Source organism: Boleophthalmus pectinirostris, unplaced genomic scaffold, assembly GCF_026225935.1.
Source record: "Boleophthalmus pectinirostris isolate CB_2022bp ecotype Guang Dong unplaced genomic scaffold, ASM2622593v1 HiC_scaffold_18, whole genome shotgun sequence".
Lineage (NCBI taxonomy): Eukaryota > Metazoa > Chordata > Actinopteri > Gobiiformes > Gobiidae > Boleophthalmus > Boleophthalmus pectinirostris.
The window spans coordinates 1,655,129-1,680,179 of NW_026571133.1; the positions used below are offsets into that span (position 1 = coordinate 1,655,129).

The following is a 25,051-nucleotide window of genomic DNA, read 5'->3' on the forward strand; positions in this document are numbered from 1 at the left end:
TCTGGCTTTAAATCCTCAATCTCGGGAATCGTTGACAACACAGAATATATGGCTCTTCGTTGATTGGCTTGTGCCCGATCTCGCACTTCCGGGGTTTTTGCAAACTATTTAGTGAACTTTGATTCCTGACCTAGTTGCTGGAGAGAAATTAAATTGAGCGGAGGCAATAGGTAGCGCCCTCCTATGATGCATTTCAAAAATAGTTAGTTCTGACTTACCGTCTATGGTTTGAACCCAAGTTAGGGTTCTCACCAGATGGACTGCGCCAGAGTTTGGCATTTTGTGCGAAGTGAAGCGAACCGAGACCACCTTTTTTTCTTTTTTTTTCTTTTTGCAGTCTCGGTCCATTTGATTTCATGCGGATCCGAGTGCGATTGAAGCTTTCACACAGACGAAAACAAACCGAACTAAGAGCTTCTGGTTGGAATGGAACACGTGGTGCGTTCCAGCTGCTGTCAGTGTGAAACCAATAGGTCATTACAACATTATGCCAATTAATTGATTTCAGTAACACCCTCTTCTTCTTTGGGGAGCCATTTTGAGGACTTTTATCCATTAAAACAATAGAATCCATGGATATATTGCCAAATCATGTCTTAGCTATGACCCGTCCATGTATTATTGAGAAGAAAACAGCCAACGTAACACAGCCAGTAGTTTTATTCAATGTTGTGTTGTCGAATACACACGTCAGGAAACAGTTAGTGCCTCAGACAGTCTCGGAGACAGACACAAAGCGCCGCTGTGTTCAGACTGGCTGCTGTGTCACTGTTAAATATTGGACTGTCTTTTCTCCATCTTCCCTCGCCCACAGGTGCCACATTCAAACAGAAGCTGGATTTTATACGTGTCACTTTGGTATTTCTCACTTGCTTCAGACGGAGCAGGTGTCTGAAATCACCTACTTCTGCCGTGCGAGGTGCTGGGATTCAGTGGGAGAGATTCACAGAGCTGCAAGTTTTAAGAGATTTGTGTTTGGTCATTAGTTGGTTACTTTGTTGATTCGTTATTGTCTTGTCTCCCGGGGGAAATTTGGTTTCACAGTTGTGCATTTAAGGTCCTGTATTATGCAAAATTGATTCTTGTGAGCTGCAAAATGTTGTGAGCTCATCAGAAATATACTTGGATTTGTTTTTTTGTTTCATTCACACACATTTGGGTAATCCTGCATTATTGGGCTGTCTATAATCTGTGATGTTCAAGTTCCTTTTACCTTTTATTGAGTAGAGATTGGAAATTCCAGGGCTGAAATTATCCAAAAGATTCTTGTGAAAGTGTATGGAGCTTAAAAACACAGTGGAGCACTTCCTGTATTACCACATGGCATCACAAAAGCGGAACCGAGTGAATTCAGTTTGAGAGAAGAACTCGTTAGTTTATTATTTATTGTTGTATTACACTGCGAATTTTCTCAGGTTATTCATCTTGTTTTCAGATTTATTATCAATTTACTAGTTCTGAGATGCTTAATTCTAGTCTGGAGGTCGTTTATTTTGAAGATAACTTGTCAAGTAACATTATCTTGCTGCATGGACAGATAATTTCATTATTTTTAAGTCATTTTCAGATAGATTTAAGTGTTTATATCTTACATTTTGGCCAAGCTTTTGTATGTCGGCTGCTAGTCTTCCAGGGGTCCTCTCAAAAATAATCACAACACAATAGAATTAATTACATTTACAATGCTGAGAATAAAATTTGCAGTAATAGGGGCAGTGGCTGCTTTAAGAATAATAAAAAAAAAAATAATAATAAAAGTGAGTCTAGCTTTAAAACATTTTCATTGTCACATGGTCATCTGTAATCTGTAACTGGCCCGGAGGACGTTTGGAAACATGCGGATGACGACTTTCGGTGTAGTTCCCGACACTGGGCATGTGATAAAACCGTGGATTCAGCAGCAGCGTCTTCACAACCTGCCAAAGTTTTTCCATGAGGGACTGGACGCTCATCGCAGGTTCAATGTCACTTACAGGCAGCTGGTCGTAACTGTTGATCTGGTGAACATAACAGAACACTACAATAACTTTTTTTTATTAGACAAAATTATAATACACAAATAGGCAAGTTATAAAAGAAAGAATACAATGACATCTAGATGAAGAAAACCAGGCCATTTCTCAGATTTTGTCAGAGTTGCTATCGCCAACTGGCCTGATTCATCAGCCGGTTTCACTTCGTGGAAACCGTCTGACCTCGCAGTATTAGGATTTGTTCGCTCAACGGTAGGCGGGTACTTTTTTATTTAACCAATAGCTGCTGTTTGGTCATGACGTATGTAATACGCCAAATCCCATAGGAAAAAGAACAATAACGTCTTTCCCCTTTATAAAATTCAACAAACATTCTCTTTGTTCCGGCTTTAAATCCTCGATCTCGAGAATCGTTGCCAACACAGAATGTCTGTCTTCGTCTATGTCCATCTCGACGCTTTGTTTACTGTTGTGTTGTTCCACAAAAGGGACACAGACAGGCGCTTGAGTTTGACGTCATGGTTTCACAGCTCTTCACTGATTGGCCGGTGCGCGGTCTACAACTTTCGAGGTTCTTGCAAACCGTCTAGTGTATTCTGATTCCTGACCTAGTCGCTGGAGAGAAATAAAATTGAGTGGAGGCACTAGGTGGTGCCGGCCTGGGTAATCCCCAACAGAGCCCAAAGGAAGTCGTCATGCGCATGTTTCAAAACGTCTTCCGGTTTTGTGACATAAGCAAAAATAGAGCCCATTCCATTGCTTTATGTCTTTGTAGGATTTGTGTGTTAAATGTGTGAATGAAACAAAACACAACTCTAGGTCTGTTTGTGACGAGGAAACAACATTATAACAGATCAGAAAATAGCGTAATTTGGGCCTTTTTAAAGATGTACAAGTAACATTTCAAGTGAAGGGTAGCCCGCCTTTTTGTCTTAATCCTGGTTTTCCCTGCACAGATGTTTTTTTTCTTTTCATCTAATAAGACTTTGGCTCATTTACACTTGTTCGATAGTTCACACTTAAGTCGTGGCTAAGACCAAAGTTAATATCACTGAAGATCTGCTTTTTTTCTTCTTTTTTTTTTTTTTTTTTTTTGAAAGAGTAAATGGGAAAATGTGTCTTGTTCTTGGCTGTTTCTTTGATGGTGATCTTTTACTAGTACTGGCATTTAGTTTTTGTGATTTTCAAATGCCGACCACTCACATTGGAGTTTAGTTTTGGTTCTGATACACCTTTCAGTATTACTATCTACTTTTCCTCACCCGCTACACTTTTGGTTCGTCTCCATCGTGCTCCCGATTGAGTGACAAGCGAAAAATGAAACCAAGGTTGAACACAAAATGGTGATTAGAATTTGTTGTGGTATCATCGTCCCTGCTGCCATAGAGGCTTTGTCTGATCGACGCTGCATTTTGTGGATTAATGGGATTATGTTGAGTCAGAGATTAAACCAGGTGAAATGAACAGCGCAGCAGAGCCAGGATTTGGGCTCAGATCGGACTTATTTCTGGCGTGTTGCTTCCCTGCACTGCAAAAAATGACTCTCCAGTAAAAGTGAATTGCATTTGACATGTTAATCATACACTGGCCTGTTTTTTAATTCTAAATTAATTGTTCTGAATTAAATAGTTCTGAATTAAAATATTCTCCTTCGATTTTACATGGAAATAATAATTCCGAATTGAGGTTTACATGGAAAACTCGTCAAATCATCTTTATTTAATTGGGCTCAGCGTCTGGGGGTGGGGAAGGTTCTGATTGGACAGAGACACAAACGTTGACCGGAAGAAGAAAACACACACTTCAGCTGCTACCGGCTTTTTTGTCATCTCGGTTTGTCGTTACGCCACGGACACAAACACGATCCAAACTTTTTCCTCAGTTGTTCCGATGATAATTGCGCAGCAGCTGGAGAATTCTATCATCGCGCTTTACGTCTGTCTGCTGAGGAGGAGAAGGGAAGAGTGTCGAAGAAGGGAGGAAGAAGACAAACTGAGTGTGAGGCTGCTCTACCTCAGCCCACTCCCACATCCCGCACAGAAATCCAAAGAGACGAGGATGAAAGTCCGAAGCCAGGACTGGTGGAACCTGATTGTCCGGATCGCATCAGAAGGGCGACCCAACGAGCATGCGCTGAATGACCGGAATTATTTTCAAGAAGAATAAACGTTTACATAATCGAGGAATACATTATTTCGGCTTTAAAATTGGAATAAAACACCCACTTACTTCGGAATCAAGTTTAATTCCAAATAAGCATTTTCACCAGGAATTAAGTGTTTACATGGTCTTTTTAAAGCAGAATTCATTTTTTATTTGGAATTAAATTATTTTATTTGGAATTAAAGCTCTCATGTAAACGTGGCAATTGAGAATTTTTTAATAATTGATAAGAATATTTTAATACATTTTCAATTTAAATTTTTGTTTAAACTATTTTAAACTATTTTTTCCTTGCAGTTTACATCAAGATGATTATTAAAGATGCACTATGTAGCTTTTTGGCTGGGGGTCCGTCACCTGCTTGTTTCTATGGAGATGTCATTGCTCTGCTTGGAATGTTCCGCAGTGTGACATTAAACAGCTCTACCTTACTTTTATTAAATCACAGGTGCTCAAAAATACCTAGAAAAACAGAGATTCTGACTGTGAGCGGGGTTTCCATGAAGATAGAAAGGTTTAATGTCATATTGCGAAACATTCCAGGCAAAGCAATAGCATCTTCACGTAGGAAAGCATTTAAGGGACCCTCCACCAGAAAAGCTACACATTCCGCTTTTAAATACGTCATTTTTACCTTCTCAATTTTTCGTTTTCTGCAGCGTAAACTGAACCATGATACAGCACTGAGCGTAACCACACACACACACGGAAAAGGCTTTGGTCTTCACACCTTCATCCTCACCTCCTCCTCTTCTTCTTCTCCTGCCTGTGAATCAGCGGCCAGACCGATCGATACGCAATCATTTCATATTGTGGCCTATAGCCGGACCGCTGTGTCTGTGTGTCTGCGTTTTCTGTGTGGTTACAGGTACAAAGCGTCGTGCGCGTTTGTGAATTTGCATTTTAAAAGCGTCCCCGCCCCGTCGAGCTCTGTTCTGGGGTGGTCGTTTGAGCCACAGGGAGCAGTGTTTTAACAGGCTTTTAATGTGCAAAAAAAAAGCATTTAGTGAGAGTGCACATTAGAGCTACTTTGCATTACGGTTGCGTGTAATGTAATGCAGTTTATTTAACGCAGCACATTTAATAATTGTGGTTGTATGCGTTTAAAGGGACAGTCCGGAATTTCGGACACAGGACTTCATTTCCTCGTGAGCCAGAGCGTTGGAGACGTGTGGAGACACTTTTAAAAAAATATTCCATCCAGTCCTTGTATTTGCAGAGGTCCACAAAACACCCGAAGAAAATCTATTATTACACCAGACTGTCGATGTAAATTTCTGTGTCGATAGAATAATTTTTGAGGGCCTGTATACACGAGAACGCTTGCGGGTGAAAACGACAAAATATTTTATCAGAATTGCCTTTCGTTTAGACGGTGACGGCATTTTTGGGGCTTAAAAGCGCAAAAATCTGAAACCACCCTCCAGAGTGGAAAAGTTGAATACTCTCCACCGTAGTGTTTCCGTCTACACTGCCCAAGACGCAAAACTCTGGTCAGATCTGCTCATGTCGCGTACACGTTTACGTCACATAGATACAGTACACAGAAACAAACATATCGGATGATGTGCATACCCAATCGAATTCCACACACTTTTGCGTCACCGTATGCACGCAGATTTCCTCCCAGAAACGCTCGTCTAAACGCGGAATAAAAAGTGAAGACGCGACGCCCCTTTTGCGTCTTCTGTTCAGACCGTCAGCATATAAACGTCGCTTTTAGAAGTAAAACCAACCTTGCATTTGAAGGATTTATGTCTGAGCAGCAGCAGTGAGTTGTACTTCCTGATAGAAAGCTCAGCAGAGGCGGACTGATATCACCTAGCACTTATCTTACCAGCAAAGTAAAATTCCGCTGCTGTTGAGAAAATAGTCCCTCAACATTCACACGATTCATGTGATGCAAGGTTAGTTTTATTTCAAACATTATTTTATCAATCAGACATTCACATGGACAGTCTGGTGTAATAATAGATTTGCTTCGGGTGTTTTGTGGAGCGGGTAAGACTGTTTTACTCTGTTTTCTTTTTTATAATGTTTTTTCCTCATCACAAACAGACCTGGAGTTGTGTTTTGTTTCATTCACACATGTTTAACACACAAACCCTGCAGATTTAGGGTTATGGTTAGGCTTTTCTCAAACTAAAAACTCCATATACCTTTACTAGAATCGTTTAGATAATTTCAGTCCTGGAATTTCCAATCTGTACTGAACTAAATGTGAAAGGAGATGTTCACTTGAAAACTACCGCTTCATGATATGACAAGTTGGAACAGAGCATTTTGAGCTTTGCAGTTGTACACAGACAATAATAAAGAGTTACTCAAACATGTGTGAATGAAACAAAACACAACTCCAGGTCTGTTTTTAAGGAGGTAACAAATTTAAAACATACTTAAAGTACTACTAATCGTAAAGAGGGTTAGAATACATGCATCACGAATTTTGGACTTCTGGTCATTGTGCAATGCATACTGGGAAGGATTTTCCAAAAAAGTGAGCAGCAAACCGCCATGTTTGTTTTCCCAGTGGGATGAGTCTATTGGCCAAGCCGATCTTTTCTAGTCTTTTGAACCATATCACTTTTGTATTGTATTGTATTGAAAAATAGTGAAAGGTGAAGGCGATGGGCAGTGTTGATCCACAGGAAGGACCAAAAAGGTCTTTGACTGCCTCAGAAATCATCCTCAGTTTGCAGCAAACATTTTGTATGTGGAGTGCCAACAAAGCAAAATCCCGATCCCTCGCTCAACCTTGGTTATGAATTTAAAAAAAGCGAAAGGCACCAGCTGTTCACCAAGAAACACCTTCCACTGCAAAGAGACCAAGACGTGATGTTGCTGTAAAACCACAAGAACAAGAAAATGCGAGATCTGTTTGTCTTCTGCAAATTCGGGATGATTTCTTAGGCAGTCAGAAGTTTCCGTTTTCGTCCTTCCTGTGGATCAATCCTGCCCATTGCCTTCACCTTTCTCTGTTTTTCAATTCCGTTGGGAAGAGAAACAGTTTGAACAGAGGTTTACAGTCACACACATCCAATTCTTTTTTGCATTTATGGAGTTCTCAAACTTCCGAAGCCCATTTCTCGAGCCATTTTCTGCTCTTAGGACATCCAAAAATGACACAATTACGATGTCCGAATCCCAAAACAAAAAAAACATGACAATATCAGAACCAGAAACAAAAGCGATATGGTTTAAAAGACTTGAAAAGATCGACTTTGACAATAGACGCATCCCACTGGGGGAAAAAAACAAAACAAAAACATGACAGTTTGATGCTTACTTTTTCAGAAAATCCTTCCCAGTATGCATTGCACGATGATCGGATGTCCGAAATTTGAGATGCATGTATAGAGCCTGAGTGAGATCGCTATATTACCCAAACATGCACAGACGGTATTTAAACGTATTCCAGCATGTTTTTGATGTCTGAACGTTATAACGTGGCAGTAAGATCAAAAAAGTCGACTTGGCCTAACACCTCTTCTTTAAAACGAGACTTTAAATACACACGTTTGCGCTGAATAGAATAGAACAGACAGACCCACGCTCGACTGAACAAAAACCTCTGACCGTACCAGCCCTCAGCAGTCGGAGCTTTCATAATAATGTCCAGTTACTTTTCTTCACTTCCTTTGTTGCACTGATCAAATCCAAACCAGAAGCTCCACTGGGAAATCTCTGCTGGACGAAGTGCCAGGCAACAGCAGAAGAAACCGATCAATACTACATCATACAGACAAGATCACAAGAGCTTTTAATTTCAAACCTCAAATTGCAAACCTCAAAATAATAAAACGGTAATTGAAAAGTTCACAGTTTTTTTCTTTTGGCTTAAATTGATACTGAAACCACAGCTATTTACCCACATATTCTTTTTTTTTTTTTTTTTTAAACAAACATCACTCCCCTTTCATTATATTATATGTTATTATATTTTATGTGGTTTACAGTGAGGAAATCTACTGAGTATGGTGACGCTTTGTTAATTATCAGTAAAGATATCTATGTTTCTGACAATCAATCAATCAGTCAATCTTTATTTCAGACTCCAGTGGGTCCATATAGAACATTTAAAAACAGACAGAAGACAACCAAACGCCGCAACAAATACAAATGCGACAACACAAACGCAAATGCCGCGACACATTAAAAAGCCACAACACATTAAAAAGCCACAACGGAAGTGACCGCGGGACTTAATTTTCCGACGGACCGATCAAGCGCCAAGTGAAGAAGAAGAACTACAATGTGAAACGAATAATGATAAAACAATAAATTACTTTTATTTACGTTTCCAACTTCTCCGTTCCTTTACTTTTCACGTTGTAGTTCTTCTTCTTCACTTGCCGCTTGATCGTTCCGTCAGAAAATAGAGTCCCGCGGTCACTGCCGTTGTGGCTTTTTAATGTGTTGTGACGTTTTAATGTGTTGTGGCTTTTTAATGTGTTGTGACTTTTTAATGTGTTGTGGCTTTTTAATGTGTTGCGGCAATTTGCGTTTTGTGTTGTGGCGTTTGTATTTGTTGTGGCCTTTGCATTAAAATAGCGGTTCATTTCCGTTGTGGCTTTTTTTTGGTTTGTTGTGGCTTTTTGTTGTGTTGTCGCATTTGTATTGGTTGCGGCGTTTGCGTTTGCTGTGACCCCTCTCGGCTTCCGTAAGATCGGATCTCGTAATAATGGAATCAGAACAACTACAAATGAATAACATGTCCATGGAGAAAAAGTACAGTAGAGAAAGTAGGACCCTCCACCTGAAAAATTACACCATGCACCTTTAACACGCTTGTCAGAAAAATTATATCGCAGTTTGATGGTTTCCCCAAATATTTTCAGCCCTGTTTTGGATTATTATTTGCAATCGCTATGGCGACTGGCCTAATTTCCCATCACGGTTACGCCCATGGACACCAAATCACATCCTGTGCTCGCGTCCTCACTGGAGCCAATCGGTTACCATGCACATGTGTAACAGAATCTACAGTTTCCAAGGTGAGACGCCAACAAGAAGCGCCTCCCCTCATTGTAATTCAGCACAATGTTTGGTTCCGAACAGAGGAGAGGAGCTGCCAAACCCTGACAGGGATCCCATAGGCCAAGACACTCCGGAGTCTAACCCCCACGCGCGGTAAACAAGGGCAGGATGCAGTCGAGTTGACACAATGCTAATGAGCTAATGTGGCTACTGTCAAACGCTGTACGCACCAACGCTGTGACTAAAATCTGCGCCCTCCGCTTTAATAATTCATGTAAGCTTAGCGGTCTCGAGATGAAAAGGCGAGCGGGCTAATGACACACACGAGCACGCACGTTTGATGAGGGCTGAGGTGCTTTTACTTGACTCATTTTCTACTTTTACTCCTACTTGAATAATATTTTTATTCAAGTAAAAGGACTCTTACTTGAGGGAAAGTTGTGGTTCCTCCTCCCACTGTGAGTAACTAAGCCAAAAGTTTTATCTTGACAATTTGAAATGATTTGAACATTTGTGTTACTTGCAGCTCTCCTTAAGATTTCATTTCATTTTTTCCTCATTTTTAAAGTCTATCTATCTTTTTGCATTATTTAAAGGTTCTATATTACACAAAATTGACACTTGTGAGCTTTAAGTCATGTTTTAATGTTGTTACGTCATCAAAAACAGACCTGGAGTTGTGTTTTGTTTCATTCACACATGTTTGAGTAATACTGCATTATTAGTCTGTCTACATTTCCAAAGCTCAAAATACTTTGTTCCACCTTGTGATGTCATGAAGTCAATATAAAACCAAAAATAAGAAAACGAAAAAACAATGGCTGTTTCCCGTTTACGTGACTTCCGTAACTGCGATGCCAGATTTTGCACCGCGTACGGACTAAACCAGCACTGATCCAGGTCCGGGACCAGAGCGGGGACCCGACTGGGACCAGAGCAGGACCAGACTGAGACTGAGACCGGCACCAGATCAGGACTGAGACCGAGACCAGACCAGGACCAGACCGGAGGCTCAGAGCCCACAGCAGGGCCGGAGCTTGAAGCTGAGGCTTGGACCACGCAGAGGCTCGGAGTCAAAGTTTGGAGTCCACTCTGGTCCTGGTCTGGTCCCGGTCTGGTCCCAGTCTGGTTCCGGTCTGGTCCCAGTTTGGTCCTGGACCTGGATCAGTCCTGGTTCAGTCCGTTTGCGGTGCAAAAGTCCGACATCACAGTCACGTAAGTCACGTAGCTGTTATCTGTTTTTTCCATTTTTCATTTAAACACAAAATTGAAAACTGAAAAAACGAATCATTATCTGTTTTTTCATTTTGTTTTTTTAGACAAATAATGAAGAAAATTGTTGTTTTTTCGTTTTCTTATTTTTGGTTTTATATTGAAAAACGAATGAACGAATGATACATGGATTCTTTTACCTTTAGTTCAGCAGAGATTGGCAATTCCAGATCTGAAATTATCCAGATGATTCTAGTGAAGTATGTGGTGTATGGAGTTTAAAAACACCATGGAGCACTTCCTGTATTACCACATGACATCACAAGGTGGAACAGAGTGTTTTCCGCTTGAGAGAAGAACGATTTATGTTTTAAACATGTGTGAATGAAACAAAACACAACTCCAGGTCTGTTTGTGATGAGGATATAATATATCATAGATCAGAAAATAACATAATATGGGGCCTTTAATGTTTTGTCAGACCACTTTGCACTTATTTTTGTAGTATTATTTTAAAGTAACAGTTGCCATGGTTACATGAGAGCTTTAATTCAGAATAAAAATTAATTCCGCTTTAAAAAAAACATGTAAACACTTAATTCCTGATGAAAATGATTATTCGGAATTAAACTTAATTCCGAAGTAAGTGGGTGGTTTATTTCGATTTTAAAGCCGAATTGATTTATTCCTCGATCATGTAAACATTTATTCTTCTTAAAAATAATTTAGGTCGTTCAGTTCATGCTCGTTGTGTCGCCCTTCGATCCGGCTCCACCAGTCCTGGCTTCGGACTTTCATCCACGTCTCTTTGGATTTGTGAGCGGGATGTGGGAGTGGGTTGAGGTAGAGCAGCCGCTGACTCAGTTTGTCTTCTTCCTCTCTTCTCCGACACTCTTCCCTTCTCCTCCTCAGCCGACAGACATAAAGCCTGATGAGAGAATTCTCCAGCTGCTGCGCAATTATCATCGGAACGACTGTGGAAAAAGTTTGAATCGTGTTTGTGTTCGTGGCGTTACGACAAACGGAGACGACAGAAAAGCCGGTAGCAGCTGAAGCGTGTGTTTTCTTCCGGTCGACGTAAATTCGTTCGTGTCTCTGTCCAATCAGAACCCTTCCCCACCCCCAGACGTTGAGCGGAATTAAATAAAGACGATTTAACGTGTTTTCCATGCAAATCTTAATTCAGAATTATTATTTCCATGTCAACTCAAAGGAGAATATTTGAATTCCGAACTATTTAATTCAGAACAATTAATTCAGAATTATAAAACATCATGTAAACGTGGCAAGTGCTGCTTTCACTATTTTGGCAAAAGTCCCACTCTGCATGAATCAGAAATTGAGTCATCTTTTTGGTTATGTAATAATAATAATAATAATAAAAAAAATGGAATATTGGCAAACTTCACTTTGACTGACGCAAACCCGGCCTTTTTAAGAGCTTTTCTGACCCCCTCTGACTCAGGCCCTGTCCGGATGCTTGCACCGCGGGGTACTGACCTAACATGGAGCTAATACAACTTGGAAAGCGGAGTTCGGCTGCTTCACAGTCCCTTTAGCAGAGAGAGCTGGAGACCGCGCTGAATCCCAATGAGGACTGCAGACGATGAGCCAACTTATGAAACGTGTCAGCCAAAGTGGAAACAGACATTGAACTTTTTAGTCTTTGATGCTGTTTAATGCTTTTGCTCTGCTTTTTTTTATTTTTAATGGCCACCTTGCACTCAAAAGAAACTTAAAAGTGTATTGTGTAACTTTTCTGAGGAGGGAGGTCCATCAAATGCTTTTCTTCATGAGTTATATGTTATTGATTTTAATGTTTCACAGTGTGGCAATAAACCTTTCTATCTTCATGGAAAAAAAACATGTTTTTCTAGTTATTTTTGAGCAATAAAACCACTTGTGATTAAATAAATGTAAAGTAGAGCTGTTTAATGTCATACTGTGGAACTTTTCAGGCAGATTAATGACATTTCCATAGAAACAAGCACCACAGACCCCCAACCAAAAAGTTACACAGTGCACCTTTAACATAAAAAAGTAATTTAAACGGAACATATCATGCGAAATTGACTTTTATGAGCTGGTTATATGTCGTTATAATGTGTTCCCCTCATCAAAAAACATGCCTGGAGTTGTATTTTCTTTATTCAGGCTTGTTTCTTTAATCCACTAAATCTAAACTCATCTTTTCTGAGTTCTCAAAAATGCTACGTTCACATTTTGCCTGTTTAGTTGCGTCATAGATAAAACGCCAGACTTCTCCTATGCTGCTTTTTAAGGTGCACAATGAAACTTTTTGGTTGGGGGCTGTCACCTGCTTGTTTCTTTGGATATGTCATTCTTTGCTTGGAATGTTCCACAGTGTGACATTAAACAGCTCTATCTTACATTTATTCCAGTATCGTCGGTCTGCGGAACATAAATGGGCATTTCTTCCCTAAACCGGAACGCCTCCTGTTTTAATTTTATGTCCCCTTCCAAAAAATAAATAAATAAATAAAAAAGAAAATATTGTGGTACATACTTCCTTCAGTATTTTCAGCACAGTCGTAGGTCGACTGCTGTAAGTTCATCATTTGGATACGAAAAAACTGCATTTATGATAAATACTCGTGTTCATGCTGTACTCGGGTTGTGTCTGTAAGTATCATTTATTTGTACGGTTTGAGCAATTTCAGTGTCACGTTAAATGTAAATAAACAGAATGATGTTAGAATGTGATCAGAGCCTCTCTGGTACTTACACTCACAATGAAAGAACCAAATTAACAAGTTTAGTTAACGATAGGACGGCATGAGCCTTGACTATCAGCTACTGATAGGCCGCAGAGCCATAGTTCTACAGCAAGCCCGGGGTTTATGTTTATGTACTTATCAGACACTTTTATCCAAAGTGTTTCCCAAAAGCAGAGCTGCTAAATTGTAATAGCAACTTAGTTGTCAGTATCAATAGCTAACATCAAGACTCATGCCATGTTAACTAAACTTGTTCATTTGGTTGCTTCCATTGTCAGCATACGTACCAGAGAGGCTCTGATCACATTCTAAAATCATTCTGTTTATTTACATTTAACATGTCGCTGGACTTGCTCAAACCATGCAAATAAATGATACTTACGGACATAGCCTCTCGTGAAACACACGTGTTGCCGCTTTGCTTCGACCATAGACAGTATAGACTTTTGCCAAGAAGAAGCGGAAAAAGCGGAAGAGTGCAAAACTCTTCTGATTGGTTGATTACACGCTACAGCAGGGGTCTCCAACCTGTAGCTCGGGAGTCACTAATAGCTCTTCAACCCCTTCCAAGTAGCTCACCAAGAGATTTCTGACTTGTATGCATTGTGCTGAATGACCACATTTTGGTTAAGTAAATGGCTACTGCCATTGTAAATGTATCATTTTGATACCTGTCTTTGTGCACTAATAAATGGATTATGTCTTAGAGGCATCTAACTGTACTCCATCTAATTCAATTTCTTGTGACCAAAATGAGTTGCTCTCTGGTATTTTCGTTTTGTAAAAGTAGCTCAACGGGAGAAAAGGGTTGGAGACCCCTGCACTACAGGAATGCCAATTACGGAGTTTCTGTTGCACATCTGGAACACTCATGCTGCAGACCGGCCCTTCTCATTTATCCACTTACAGGTGGTTTTAAAACTCAAAAATACCTAAAAAAACTGGCATTTTCACTCCACAGATCTGACCTGTAACCTTGTTTGGTTTGGTCTCTACAAAGATAGAAAGGTTTAATGCCATACTGTGAAACATTCGAGACAAATTCATATTGTCAAGGTGGGAGAAATTCCCCAAGGACACAACAGTGACCATATAGAACTGAACAACCTCACAGTTATATGTTCACCTGTTTCTGATTTAGTGTTTTCCTGCCTGCACAAAGTTGCTTCAGGTTTACCCATTGGATGCTGTTAATAACTTTTTCCTCACGAACGTTTTATATAATTTAGTTCCGGACTAAACCAACATTTAAATGAAAAAATAATACATTTCCTTGATGTCTTTTGGCCTCGTAGAAAAGCAGCTGAATACCAATGAGGCTTTTGCATTTATTTCTCGTGGTCATCTCACAAACTATTGAATTACCCACATATTGCCGCTGCCTTCAGGTTTGCATCCCCATTACCCGGTTCATAAGAATATTGTGTTTTCTTGGTTAATATAATGCTTGTCCTGCTGGTTTGGGCTGAATGGAGCCTCCGCCGCTGGCTTCCTCTCAACGCTCCGTGAAAAGCCCATTGATGAAGAATTGCACCGGTCACAGTTCCTTAGGACTTTCTGTAACGCGACTGAAATTACGTTTGGTTTGTAGAAGAGAGAGGAGAGAAATCAGACTAATGTAAACAACTCACTGTTTTACAAAATACTCTAAACTCATTTTACTGTCTCATTAAGGGACCATAGTACGCTATTTTCTGATCTCCGTTATAATGTTTTTTCTCATCACAAACATGCCTGGAGTCGTGTTTTGTTTCATTCACACATGTTTAAAGATGCACTGTGTAACTTTTTGGTGATGTTAAACAGCTCTACCTTACAGTGGCGGTTCTAGGAATTTTCTGAAACAGGGGCCATTCAGGGGTCAAGTACAGTGTCCAAGCACACAAATGATTGATTCAGTACGGTGCAAATACAAGGGCAGACAGAAAAAAAAGCCTTCCACCGCTCTGTTTCTTCTCCCATTAAGTTGTATTGACACTAGAGGTCCTCTCTTGCCCCGAGTCTTAGGACTAAAGGCCAATTTACGGTCCAGTGTCAAATCGTCTGCGTCACGATGCAGAGAGTCTGCGTTGATGCGTACCCCCTACACAGAGCCTCTGCGTCGACTGACGTGCCTCTCCGAAATTTTCTAACTACGCGTCAAAACGACGGAGACAGCAGGGGAAGCGACGCAGATGATAAGAGCTGTGATTGGTCCTCCATATCACCGCTCTGTAGACATTTCCTGTCAGCTTTTCTTCCTTTCAGTATATATTGAGAAATAATGTGTTTAATGCAGCTTTGCGGATATGTGTTTACGTTTTACAGAAACAAAACTTAAAACCGCATGGCTAACTTGCATAAACAAAGCGCTCATAAAACAGCTCGCTCCTTGTACGCGGTCAGCTTCTCTCGGACTTAAAAAGGACACAACTCAGTGGAATATGAGTGTTCTTTCTGTGACAGAGGGGTGTTCTGCTGATGGTGAGTCTGTTCTGTGTTTCTGTCGCGTTCATGTTCAAACTTTTCAGAGATTATACGTCTGTGGGTCATACACACAGACTGTATATTTGAATGGACAGATATGGTCGCCCCCTAGCGTTTTGGCAGTGAATTACTTCACGGTGCATAGACCTTGACGCAGATCCATAAATCAAAAACCACGGCGACAAGGCGACGCCAGCAGTGAGCGTTGAGTCGACGCAGAACTATATTTCACCCTTTAGCGCAAGTGGGCATGTCCAGGTGGGGCTGTACTTCTCTGCTGGAGGCTGGAGTGGGACGGTACAAGTGCATACATGGTGATGGCATCTGAACCAATCTGTGAGCGCTGTGGCATTTAAAAGCACTGCCCGTGTGGGTAAAGTCTGTAAACTTTGCCTCATTATCAGGCACCAAAGTGGAGTGTGGGGAAAAGTTATATATGTGACAATAAAACAGCTCCAGAGCTCCACAAGTACACACCAGCAGAGGTGCAAGGAATATAGAATTTTGTACGGGCCATGACAGAACTGATTGGGTTTGTGTTCCGAACACTCCGCACGTATCAACCAACAAAACACAGCTTCAGGTCTGTTTTTGATTAGATAGAAGTATTCTAATATGGCTAAAAGTTCACAAGTGTCAGTTTTGCGTAATATATAGGACCTTTAAAACAAATTAAAAACACTGTTGGCCAGAGCCTGTTGTGTCTTTACTCCTGCCTCACTACGCTGTAATGTAATAATACAGTATATCGCTAAATGCATCGGGCAGCTGTTGGTGTTATAACTTAAAGTAGAGGTAGCACTTTCGAATCAAAACGTTGCATTAAACTTTTCCACTCGACCATGAAATTGCTTTCTCCAAACCTCAAGTTGTCCAAGAGGAAGTTGCTTACCTTCGCACAGCTGGATGCTTTTATGGGCGTATTGTTTAAGACTAAAACTCTACCAGTCAAAAGTTTGGACATTCGTTCTCATTCACTGTTTTTCTTCATGCTTACTGCTTTTTACATTTTAGATACAGACAGAAGACATCAAATATATAATGCAAGATGAATGGAATTATGCAAGTAAAGACAAAAAAGTTGAAGTCAGATAAGTGAGTTAAAACTAAAATAACTGGACTTACTTAGCTTATTCTAAATCTGAGTAAGACCAGTTATTTTCATTTTAATTTGCTTATAATATCTTATTCCTGGATGTCTCAAAATTTGTATCAGTTAAGCCAACTAAATGCTCAAAGTATCCACCCTTTGCTTTGTCAAAAGAGAGTAAATCTGGGCGTACATTGTGCGATTTTTGACCCTTTTTGAGCCGATTTTTCGCTGTTTTGGAGATCGGGCCGAGTTTTGGTTTCATCGTGTGTTGTGCTTCATGTAGTAAACATGGAGTAATGAGAACCGATTTATACCTCACGATCGGCATTCGTAGGTCGCAAGAAAATCAAACTTGTTTGAAATCCAGTCGCCTCTCGTGAAGGTTTCGCTCTGTTGAAGTCGTTCCATGAGTCGATTTGCCAGAATCTGCCAAACTGAGCACACGCGGACACAGAAGTGGAAGCAGGATATGAGGTTGTGGAGGACGATGGTGTTTTGGACACAGGGCATGGAGGCGCAGCTAATCGAGCAACACAGAACAGAAGTTTGGTGAAAAACTTGATGTTACTTATCTCCAGTTCCTTCTGAAGAACTGACAACCCGTACTGCCCACGTCTGCCCACGTCTGCCCACGTCTGCCCACGTCTGCCCACGTCTGCCCACGTCTGCCCACGTCTGCCCAGACATTTCTTTGACCAGATTCGTCACCTCTTCTTTTTGGGCTTGTCTGCGCAGAGAATGGCACAAATTACCAAAGCAGCGCGTCTGTTTTTCTGCCTGGATCAGCATTGTGTCTCCGCACGTCTGTGTTTTTCTAATTCTGTGGTTTTCTACTTCTGGAACAACAACTCCGGTCGTTATGTGAACGTTCAGTGTGCGCAGGCAGGTCGCGTCCGAGCATCATTTCGTACAGTGTGAGAACATGATTCGTGAGCTGTGAACTTTTAAACCCTGTGGTTTGGTCGTACAGTTTAAGCTGGGGCTGAGTGACACGACCGAAAATATCGCACAGTGTACGTCCGGCATAAGTCTCTTGGCCTTCTGTCTATGACTTTCTTGATGAAGTCTCCTGGAATGGTTTTCACTTCACAGCTGTGTCTTTGTGTAAACCAAAGGGTGGATATTTTTATTATATATATATATTTTTTTTATCTAAAGCAAGTTTTGAGGAGTTTTGAGTTTATTTTTTGTTGGCTACATTTCACACATGTCCATTCATAGTTTGGATGCCTTCAGTGAGAATCTACAATCCTACAATCTGTCTATATTTGGAATACTACCAAACCAATATAATAGACGTGACATGGATATTATCTCATTTTCAGCTCCTATAGCAGAAGACGAATCCTATTACAATGGAAGTTTCTGACTGCTCCAAAATCCTCACAATGGATAAGTGACCTCATGTCGTTTCTTTTAAATATGATTTGAGAGCCCAACCAACTAAGTTTTACACTGTATGGGACTCTATAATCAAATATACAAAATCAAATGTCAAATCATTTTAACTTTACAGCCTTCTTAAAAAGGTGTCAGGGCAAATGTCTAATTTACTGTGCTTCCACTGGTACAAATAGTATAAATGAAAAAAATAAAAACAAAAAAAATACAACTATTAACTCCTAAACACATGCTTAAAAAAAAATATATATTATTTTAACATTACTTTTTATTTTGTATGATTATAAACGATAAACTTTTGCACCTTTGTTAGTGTTAGTATTAGTTTGCTCGACCATAAATGAAAACAAAATATCCTTAAATTTTTTAAAATTCTCATTGTGGTTTATTTTGTACGATCATAAACGACAAACTTTTGTGCCTTTTTTAACATTGCTATTAGTTGGTACGAAAAAAAAAAATCAAGAAAAATCAAGAAAAATGAAGATAAGAACTAGGAAGAAAGTGATTGTGTTTTCTGTAAAAGCCTTTTAAAAAGAGTATAGGGTGTTGTGTTTTGGAAAATACGGCGCTCTGGAGTTGATAGTTGATGAATTGTGCATTGAGTTTTGTTAGTTTTAATTTATATTTTGTCTCTTATATGTACAGTGAGTGAAGTTGTGAATGCAAACTTGTTGTTTATGCGTTTGGTGCCTTTGTTTCAGCTCAGACCCTTCCTGTCATGACCCATGTAGTCGTGGTTTATGTTTTGTTTTTGTTTTGTAATGCTGCAAAAATATCTACAATCCTAATAATCATGGAAATAAAGAAGAAAAGCTAAGCCTCATCTCGTCAGATCTCAGAAGTTAAGCAAGTACTAACCAGCTGGGCCCGGTTAGTACTTGGATGGAAGATCTCTGGAAATACCAGGAGCCACAGGAGGGCTTGTTGTACAAGGCAGTTCACCTACATTGCCAAGTATGAAAATGGTGTGTTTGAGTGTTGGTGGTGGTCAGAGGGGCCGATGTCGCAGTTTGGCAGCCTCGCTTCTGTCAGTCTGTCCCAGGGCAGCTGTGGCTACAAGTATTATTCTACCAGCACAGTGTAGAGTGATTGAATAATGCTCTGTAAAGCGTTTTTGAGTGTCATGAAAGGCACTATGTAAATAAAACGATTAATTAGATCTTTTGCCTCTTTAGTTTTCCACGGTCTCTTGGAATCATTTATTGAACCAGACAAAGATTAGTTTAGTTGTTGTTGTTACTATTGTTTGACTGGTCAGCGATTATTTCTATTGCGCACTAATACATTTTAACCAAGTAAAGAGTCACTTGAAGCCTTCCTCACAGTGGAAATGGTAAACAAACCTTTAGACCTTTTAGACATACTTGTCGTTTGATAGACTCCCTCATTGGCTGGCCTTTCCGCACTTGAATCTGTTGATTGTATTGTAGCTTTAGCCTTTTGCCTGGGTGGGCCTCGCTCCTCCGCAGACTCCAGTGTAGGATCTGATCCGTCTGCTCAGATTAAGCCCTGGTTTTAGGCACAGTCACTTTGCCGATATCTGCAGAGCTCACTGAATACTTAATGAGAAGGATACGCAAACTGTATTCTACTCACTCCCTCGTGCTTAAAGGTCCTATATTATGCTAAATTGACTTTGTTTGTGGGTCCGTCACCTGCTTGTTTCTATGGAGATGTTATTGCTCTGCCTGGAATATTCATTAAACAGCTTTACTTTACATTTATTCAATTACAGGTGGTTTTATAGCTCAAAAATACTTATACAACAGGCTAACATCACATATGAACAGTTCTTCAGATAAACTATAACATAAACAACAGAACAGAACAAGTTTACCAAACTCTCCATCTCACTCCAAATCACTAAATCCATTCAATTCTTCATCCTCGGTGTCACTTCTGAACAACTCCGTGACCTCCGGAGGTAAACAGAGCGCCGCGTCCTCTTCAAATCAAATCAAATCAAACTTTATTTATGAAGCGCTTTTCATACAAAAATGTACACACAACCAAACAACCCAGACACAGACACACATGCACGTACACGCACACACACTTACACATACTGACATGCTAAAATACATAAAACCGCTCATCTTCTGTGTAGCTGTTGTCAGACTCAGCGTTAGTTCCAGTTAGAATTATTCCTGGTCTTTCTGAATCCCGACAGGATGGTTTCAGTGTCACTGGAGTCCAGGCTTTGTCCATCCATCCAGTGACTTTCAGTGAAGTTTCATCCTTGCAGTTGTCACAAGTTTCTCACTCACTTGCTGGTCATTTTGGCTGTATATTTCGCTTCTTGCAACTTGCAAAATATGAGTTCAGTCTTCTCAGTTGTCTTTATAAGTTTGGTAAAATTTTAAATTTTGTGATTGTAGTACAGAAGTAATCATAGTAGCAGATGCTGATACTGACACACAAGACTAGAGCCTCTCATGGCTGTCAGTGTATAAGTTGCAGGAAACACTCAAACCATGAAAAAAGTGCGACTTATAGTTAAAAAAAATACTGTAATTTGGTAAAATATGTTTAAAAAATACTCCTGGCAATATGTCGATACAGCAGCTCACGATATCGATACGATATCGTTACATTTTTCAGTATTTTTGCACATGCCTGTACTCAATGCTCCTTCAATTGTCTCCCAGTGTTTCTCATAGAGGAGCATGGGCCCTTCACTGCTGTGGCTCTGTGTTGTCTAGACTGTCTGCTCCAGAAGCTGAGATGTCGATGATGTAGAGTGAACATGAAGTGTGAGCCGATGTACATGTGTTTGACTGACACGTGTCTGTAGCCTCATGTTAACTGTAGCGACGTGCTAACAGACACACACACACACAGAGACACACACACACACACACACAGAGACACACACACACAGAGACAGACAGGGGATGGGTTAGCTCGTGTTGGCTGTCAGTCATGAGCAAACTCCATTGTTTTACTCTGACGCGTCTTTGCCAATCAATGAAGTCACATGTCAGGAGCGCTCCAACCTACAGTGTGTTCAAACCAATATAGAATATAGAATTAGATCGGCTACAGCACTGTTCTTGCTTTAATCCCTGACAATTCCAGGCCATTTTTGTGAAACTGCTTTTGTTCTGACCTCTCTGACTGAAAGCCATTAGTGAAGCCTCAGTTGCATATACAAAAGTTAGAGTTTTTTTGTAAGATAACACCCAATAATTTTACCCGTCAACTCCTGAGTGCTTCTGGGTGCTTCTACATTGTATTTTCTGTTCACGTCCATCATGTTACCCACAATTATTAGACATTTTAAACTAACAAAAACTGCATTACCTTATATATATATATATATATATATATATATATATATATATATATATATATATATATATATATTATATTATATTATACTACGATTTTTGTAATGAAACCGTTAATGTTTGTGTGATTTTCAGGAGAAGACCCAGAGACACGGAGGATGAGGACGGTGAAGAACATCGCAGATCTGAGACAAAACCTGGAGGAGACCATGTCCAGCCTGAGAGGAACACAGATCACACACAGGTAACACTGCGCTCTACGTGTGATGGATGACTCAAAAAATCTGTAAAAAAAATCAGATCATCACATTGATATATTCCAATAAATATTTCAGATTTTTAGTTGGTCATCAAAGTTCTCATTTACTGTGTCGCTGCTCAGATGACGTCACAACTTTCTAGGCCAAAATTAATACTGTTATGATGCTTTTTGTTGTTTATTAGAGATTTTTAAGGTTCAGTAACAAGAAGAACAATGATAACATTTGTGAATTTTGGATATTTTGATGAGATTAAGTTAACACCATACGGTCAATAGGGAAAAATGGGGAAAAGAAGTGCTCTGTGTACTGTAAGTATCTAATTTAGGGCTGTCACAATAACGGCAAAAATGAATTACCGCGGTACTAAGACCTGCAATCACTGCATATGACCAACGTGACCCGACCCAGAGTCCTGCACAGGTCCATTTTTAGAGACCCGCACCCACCCGGACCCGAGAACATTCCACCTGTTACTGCCTGTGACTGTGATAACCCAGGACTAACCCAGGACTAAGGTGCGTCCGTGTAGACCATCAGGTGACCGCAGGTGAAAGGACCGCCGCAGCTCCACGCCGCACAGAGTTAAGTGCGGCCGTCGCCCGATTGCGCTTTGCGGACACCTGCTCCTCATGCTCGTGCTAGGGGCTCTCTCACCGCAGGTACCCGACCTGGCGCAGGACTCTGACCCGACCTGACCTGGAGCGGGACTCTGACCCGACCTGGCGCAGGACTCTGACCCGACCTGGACGCAGGACTCTGACCCGACCTGGAGGGACTCTGACCGACCTGGACAGCAGGACTCTGACTCTGACCCGACCTGAGCTCTGACCCGACGGACTCTGACCCGACCTGGAGCAGGACTCTGACCCGACCTGGAGCAGGACTCTGACCCGACCTGGACGCAGGACTCTGACCCGACCTGGCGCAGGACTCTGACCCGACCTGGACCTCTGACCCGACCTGGCGACTCTGGACAGGACTCTGACCCGACCTGGAGCCTCTGACCTGGAGGACTCTGAGGACTCTGACCCGAGCTGCCACAGTGAGAGCTGGAGAGAGCAGCGGCACTTTTTCCAAAGCCAAATGTTACTTTTCTTGCTACACATGCTATATCCACATGTGACAATCAAGGTACATGTGCATCTGAGAGAGTTTTCAGTGCTGATGGAAATATTATAAACTCCGGGGGATGTGGGGGTGGGGGAGAGGGTGCGATATCACCGCATACCGCGCTGCTGAGCTGCTACACCGCACCGCAGGAGAAATTCCCTAACCACGACAGCCCTAATCTAATTATGAAGCATTTTTGTGTCTGATAATCAGGAATTGCATTGTGAGCTTGCTAGTTAGCATTGCTCAGAATGCGTAAGGTAAGTGAGGAAAAACTTTGGAACACTGCAAAAAGCGTTTCTCATAAAGAAATTCTGTTTTTCATGTTTTTAAGACACAGTAAAATTCACATACAGCGTCTTTGAAGGTGCTTTGTGTAACTTTTAAAAACACAGTGGAGCACTTTCTGTATTACCACGTGACATCACGAGGTGGAACAGAGTGTCTGGGAGAAGAACTCAGCCTAAATGTTTAGGATTTGTGTGTTAAAAATGTGTGAATGAAACAAAACACAACTCCAAGTCTGTTTGTGATGAGGAAACAACATTATAACATAGATGAGAAAATAGTGTAATATGAACCATTTAAAGCTGCATTATGTAACTTCTAGAGGGTCCATCAAATGTTTTTCTTTATGGAGACCAAACCAGACCAAGTTACAGGTCAGATCTGTGGAGAGGCGACCCCGCGCACAGTCAGAATATTTTTCTAGGTATTTTTGAGCTTTAAAACCACCTGTAACTGAATAAAATTAAGGCAGAGCAATGTGACAGACTCTCCACCAGAAAAGCTCCACAGTGCGCCTTTAAGTTCTTTTTTATCTCTTTAGTCCACATGTCCGATCCTCTCCGTCCTCTCCGTCTCGCTTCACTTGTCAGAGTGAAACAGCGCTGAAGCTTTTCGTCTTGTCTTTTCTCTCGGCCTCTTCTCGTGTCATCTCCAAAACAAAAGACGCAAAAATGATTCATGCGTTGATAAAAACAGACTCTGGCCCACACAGCGTCCCATGGCTCAGCACTTTCTATTCCAAACCAAGACACTCGTCCTTCGCCGAACAAAAGCGTGCAGTACCGTGACTCACCAGCAGGACGCTTCATGATGATGATTCAGACATGTGGGTAAGACTGCATCTGTACAGGAGAAAATAATCTTGGCACGATACGAATATTTACACCATGATAATTAAAGTAAAAAAACATTAAATCATACTATTTTTATATTACTATGTGGCCTTACATCTGTGTAGTCCCTCAGTGGTCCAGGTAGGTTCCATATTTGATGTTTAGTCCTGGTTTAGTCCTGATTTAGTCCTTGGTTTAGTCCTGGTTTCATCCTGTTTTCGGATTTTGTCCTGGTTTAGTCCTGATTTTGTCTTGGTTTCATCCAGGTTTAGTCCTGATTTAGTTCTGGTTTAGTCACTTCTGTAGTACCTAATACTGGTTTAGTCCTGATTTAGGATTTTGTCCTGGTTTAGTCTTGATGTAGTTCTGGTTTAGTCACTTGTATAGTACTATCTTAATCCTGATTTAGTCTTTATTTTGTCCTTGTTTAGTCCTGGAATAATCCTTGTGTAGTACTGGTTTAGTCTTGGTTTAGTCCTAATTTAGTCCTGATGTAGTCCTGGTGTTGTCCTGGTTTTGTTCTGGTGTAGTCTGGTATAGTCCTGGTTTAGTCCTGACATAGTTCAGATTTTGCCCTGGTTTAGTCCTGGTTTTGTCCTGATTTAGTCCGTGTTTAGTCCTGGTTTAGTCCTGGAGCAGTCCTTGTGTAGTACTGGTTTAGTCTTGGTTTAGTCCTAATTTAGTCCTGATTTAGTCCTGGTGTTGTCCTGGTTTTGTTCTGGTATAGTCCTGGTTTAGTCTTGACGTAGTTCTGATTTAGTCCTGGTTTCATCCTGATTTAGGATTTAGTCCTGGTTTAGTCCTGATGTAGTTCTGGTTTAGTCACTTGTTTAGTATTAGCTTAATCCGTCTTTAATCCTGCTTTAGTCCTGGTTTAGTCCTGGTGTAGTCCTTGTGTAGTACTGATTTAGTTCTGATGTTGTCTTGATTTAGTCCTGGTTTAGTCTTGGCTTAGTCCTGGTTTAGTCCTGGAGTAGTCCTTGTATAGTACTGGTTTAGTCTTGGCTTAGTTGTAATTTTGTCCTGATTTAGTCCTGGTTTTGTTCTGATTTAGTCCTGGTTTTGTTCTGATTTAGTCCTGGTTTAGTCCTGGAGTAGTCCTAGAGTAGTCCTTGTGTAGTACTGGTTTAGTCCTCATGCATTACTAGTTTACTCATGGATTACTCTTGGTTTAGTCCTGATTTACTTCTGATTTAGTCCTCATTTTGTCCTGGTTTAGTCCTTGTTTAGTCCAAACCTAC

The 25,051-nt window shown here is 40.7% G+C and overlaps 1 protein-coding gene across 1 annotated transcript in view; it reads left to right on the plus strand.

The window, feature by feature from the left end:
* The window catches only part of nav3 (neuron navigator 3), a 285,935-nt gene that overhangs the window by 89,783 nt on the left and 171,101 nt on the right, over window positions 1-25,051 (plus strand). Inside the window, exon 9 of the mRNA XM_055153752.1 lies at window positions 21,452-21,560. Within this exon, the coding sequence (XP_055009727.1) occupies window positions 21,452-21,560 (109 nt within the window). The remainder of the gene's footprint in view (window positions 1-21,451; window positions 21,561-25,051) is intronic.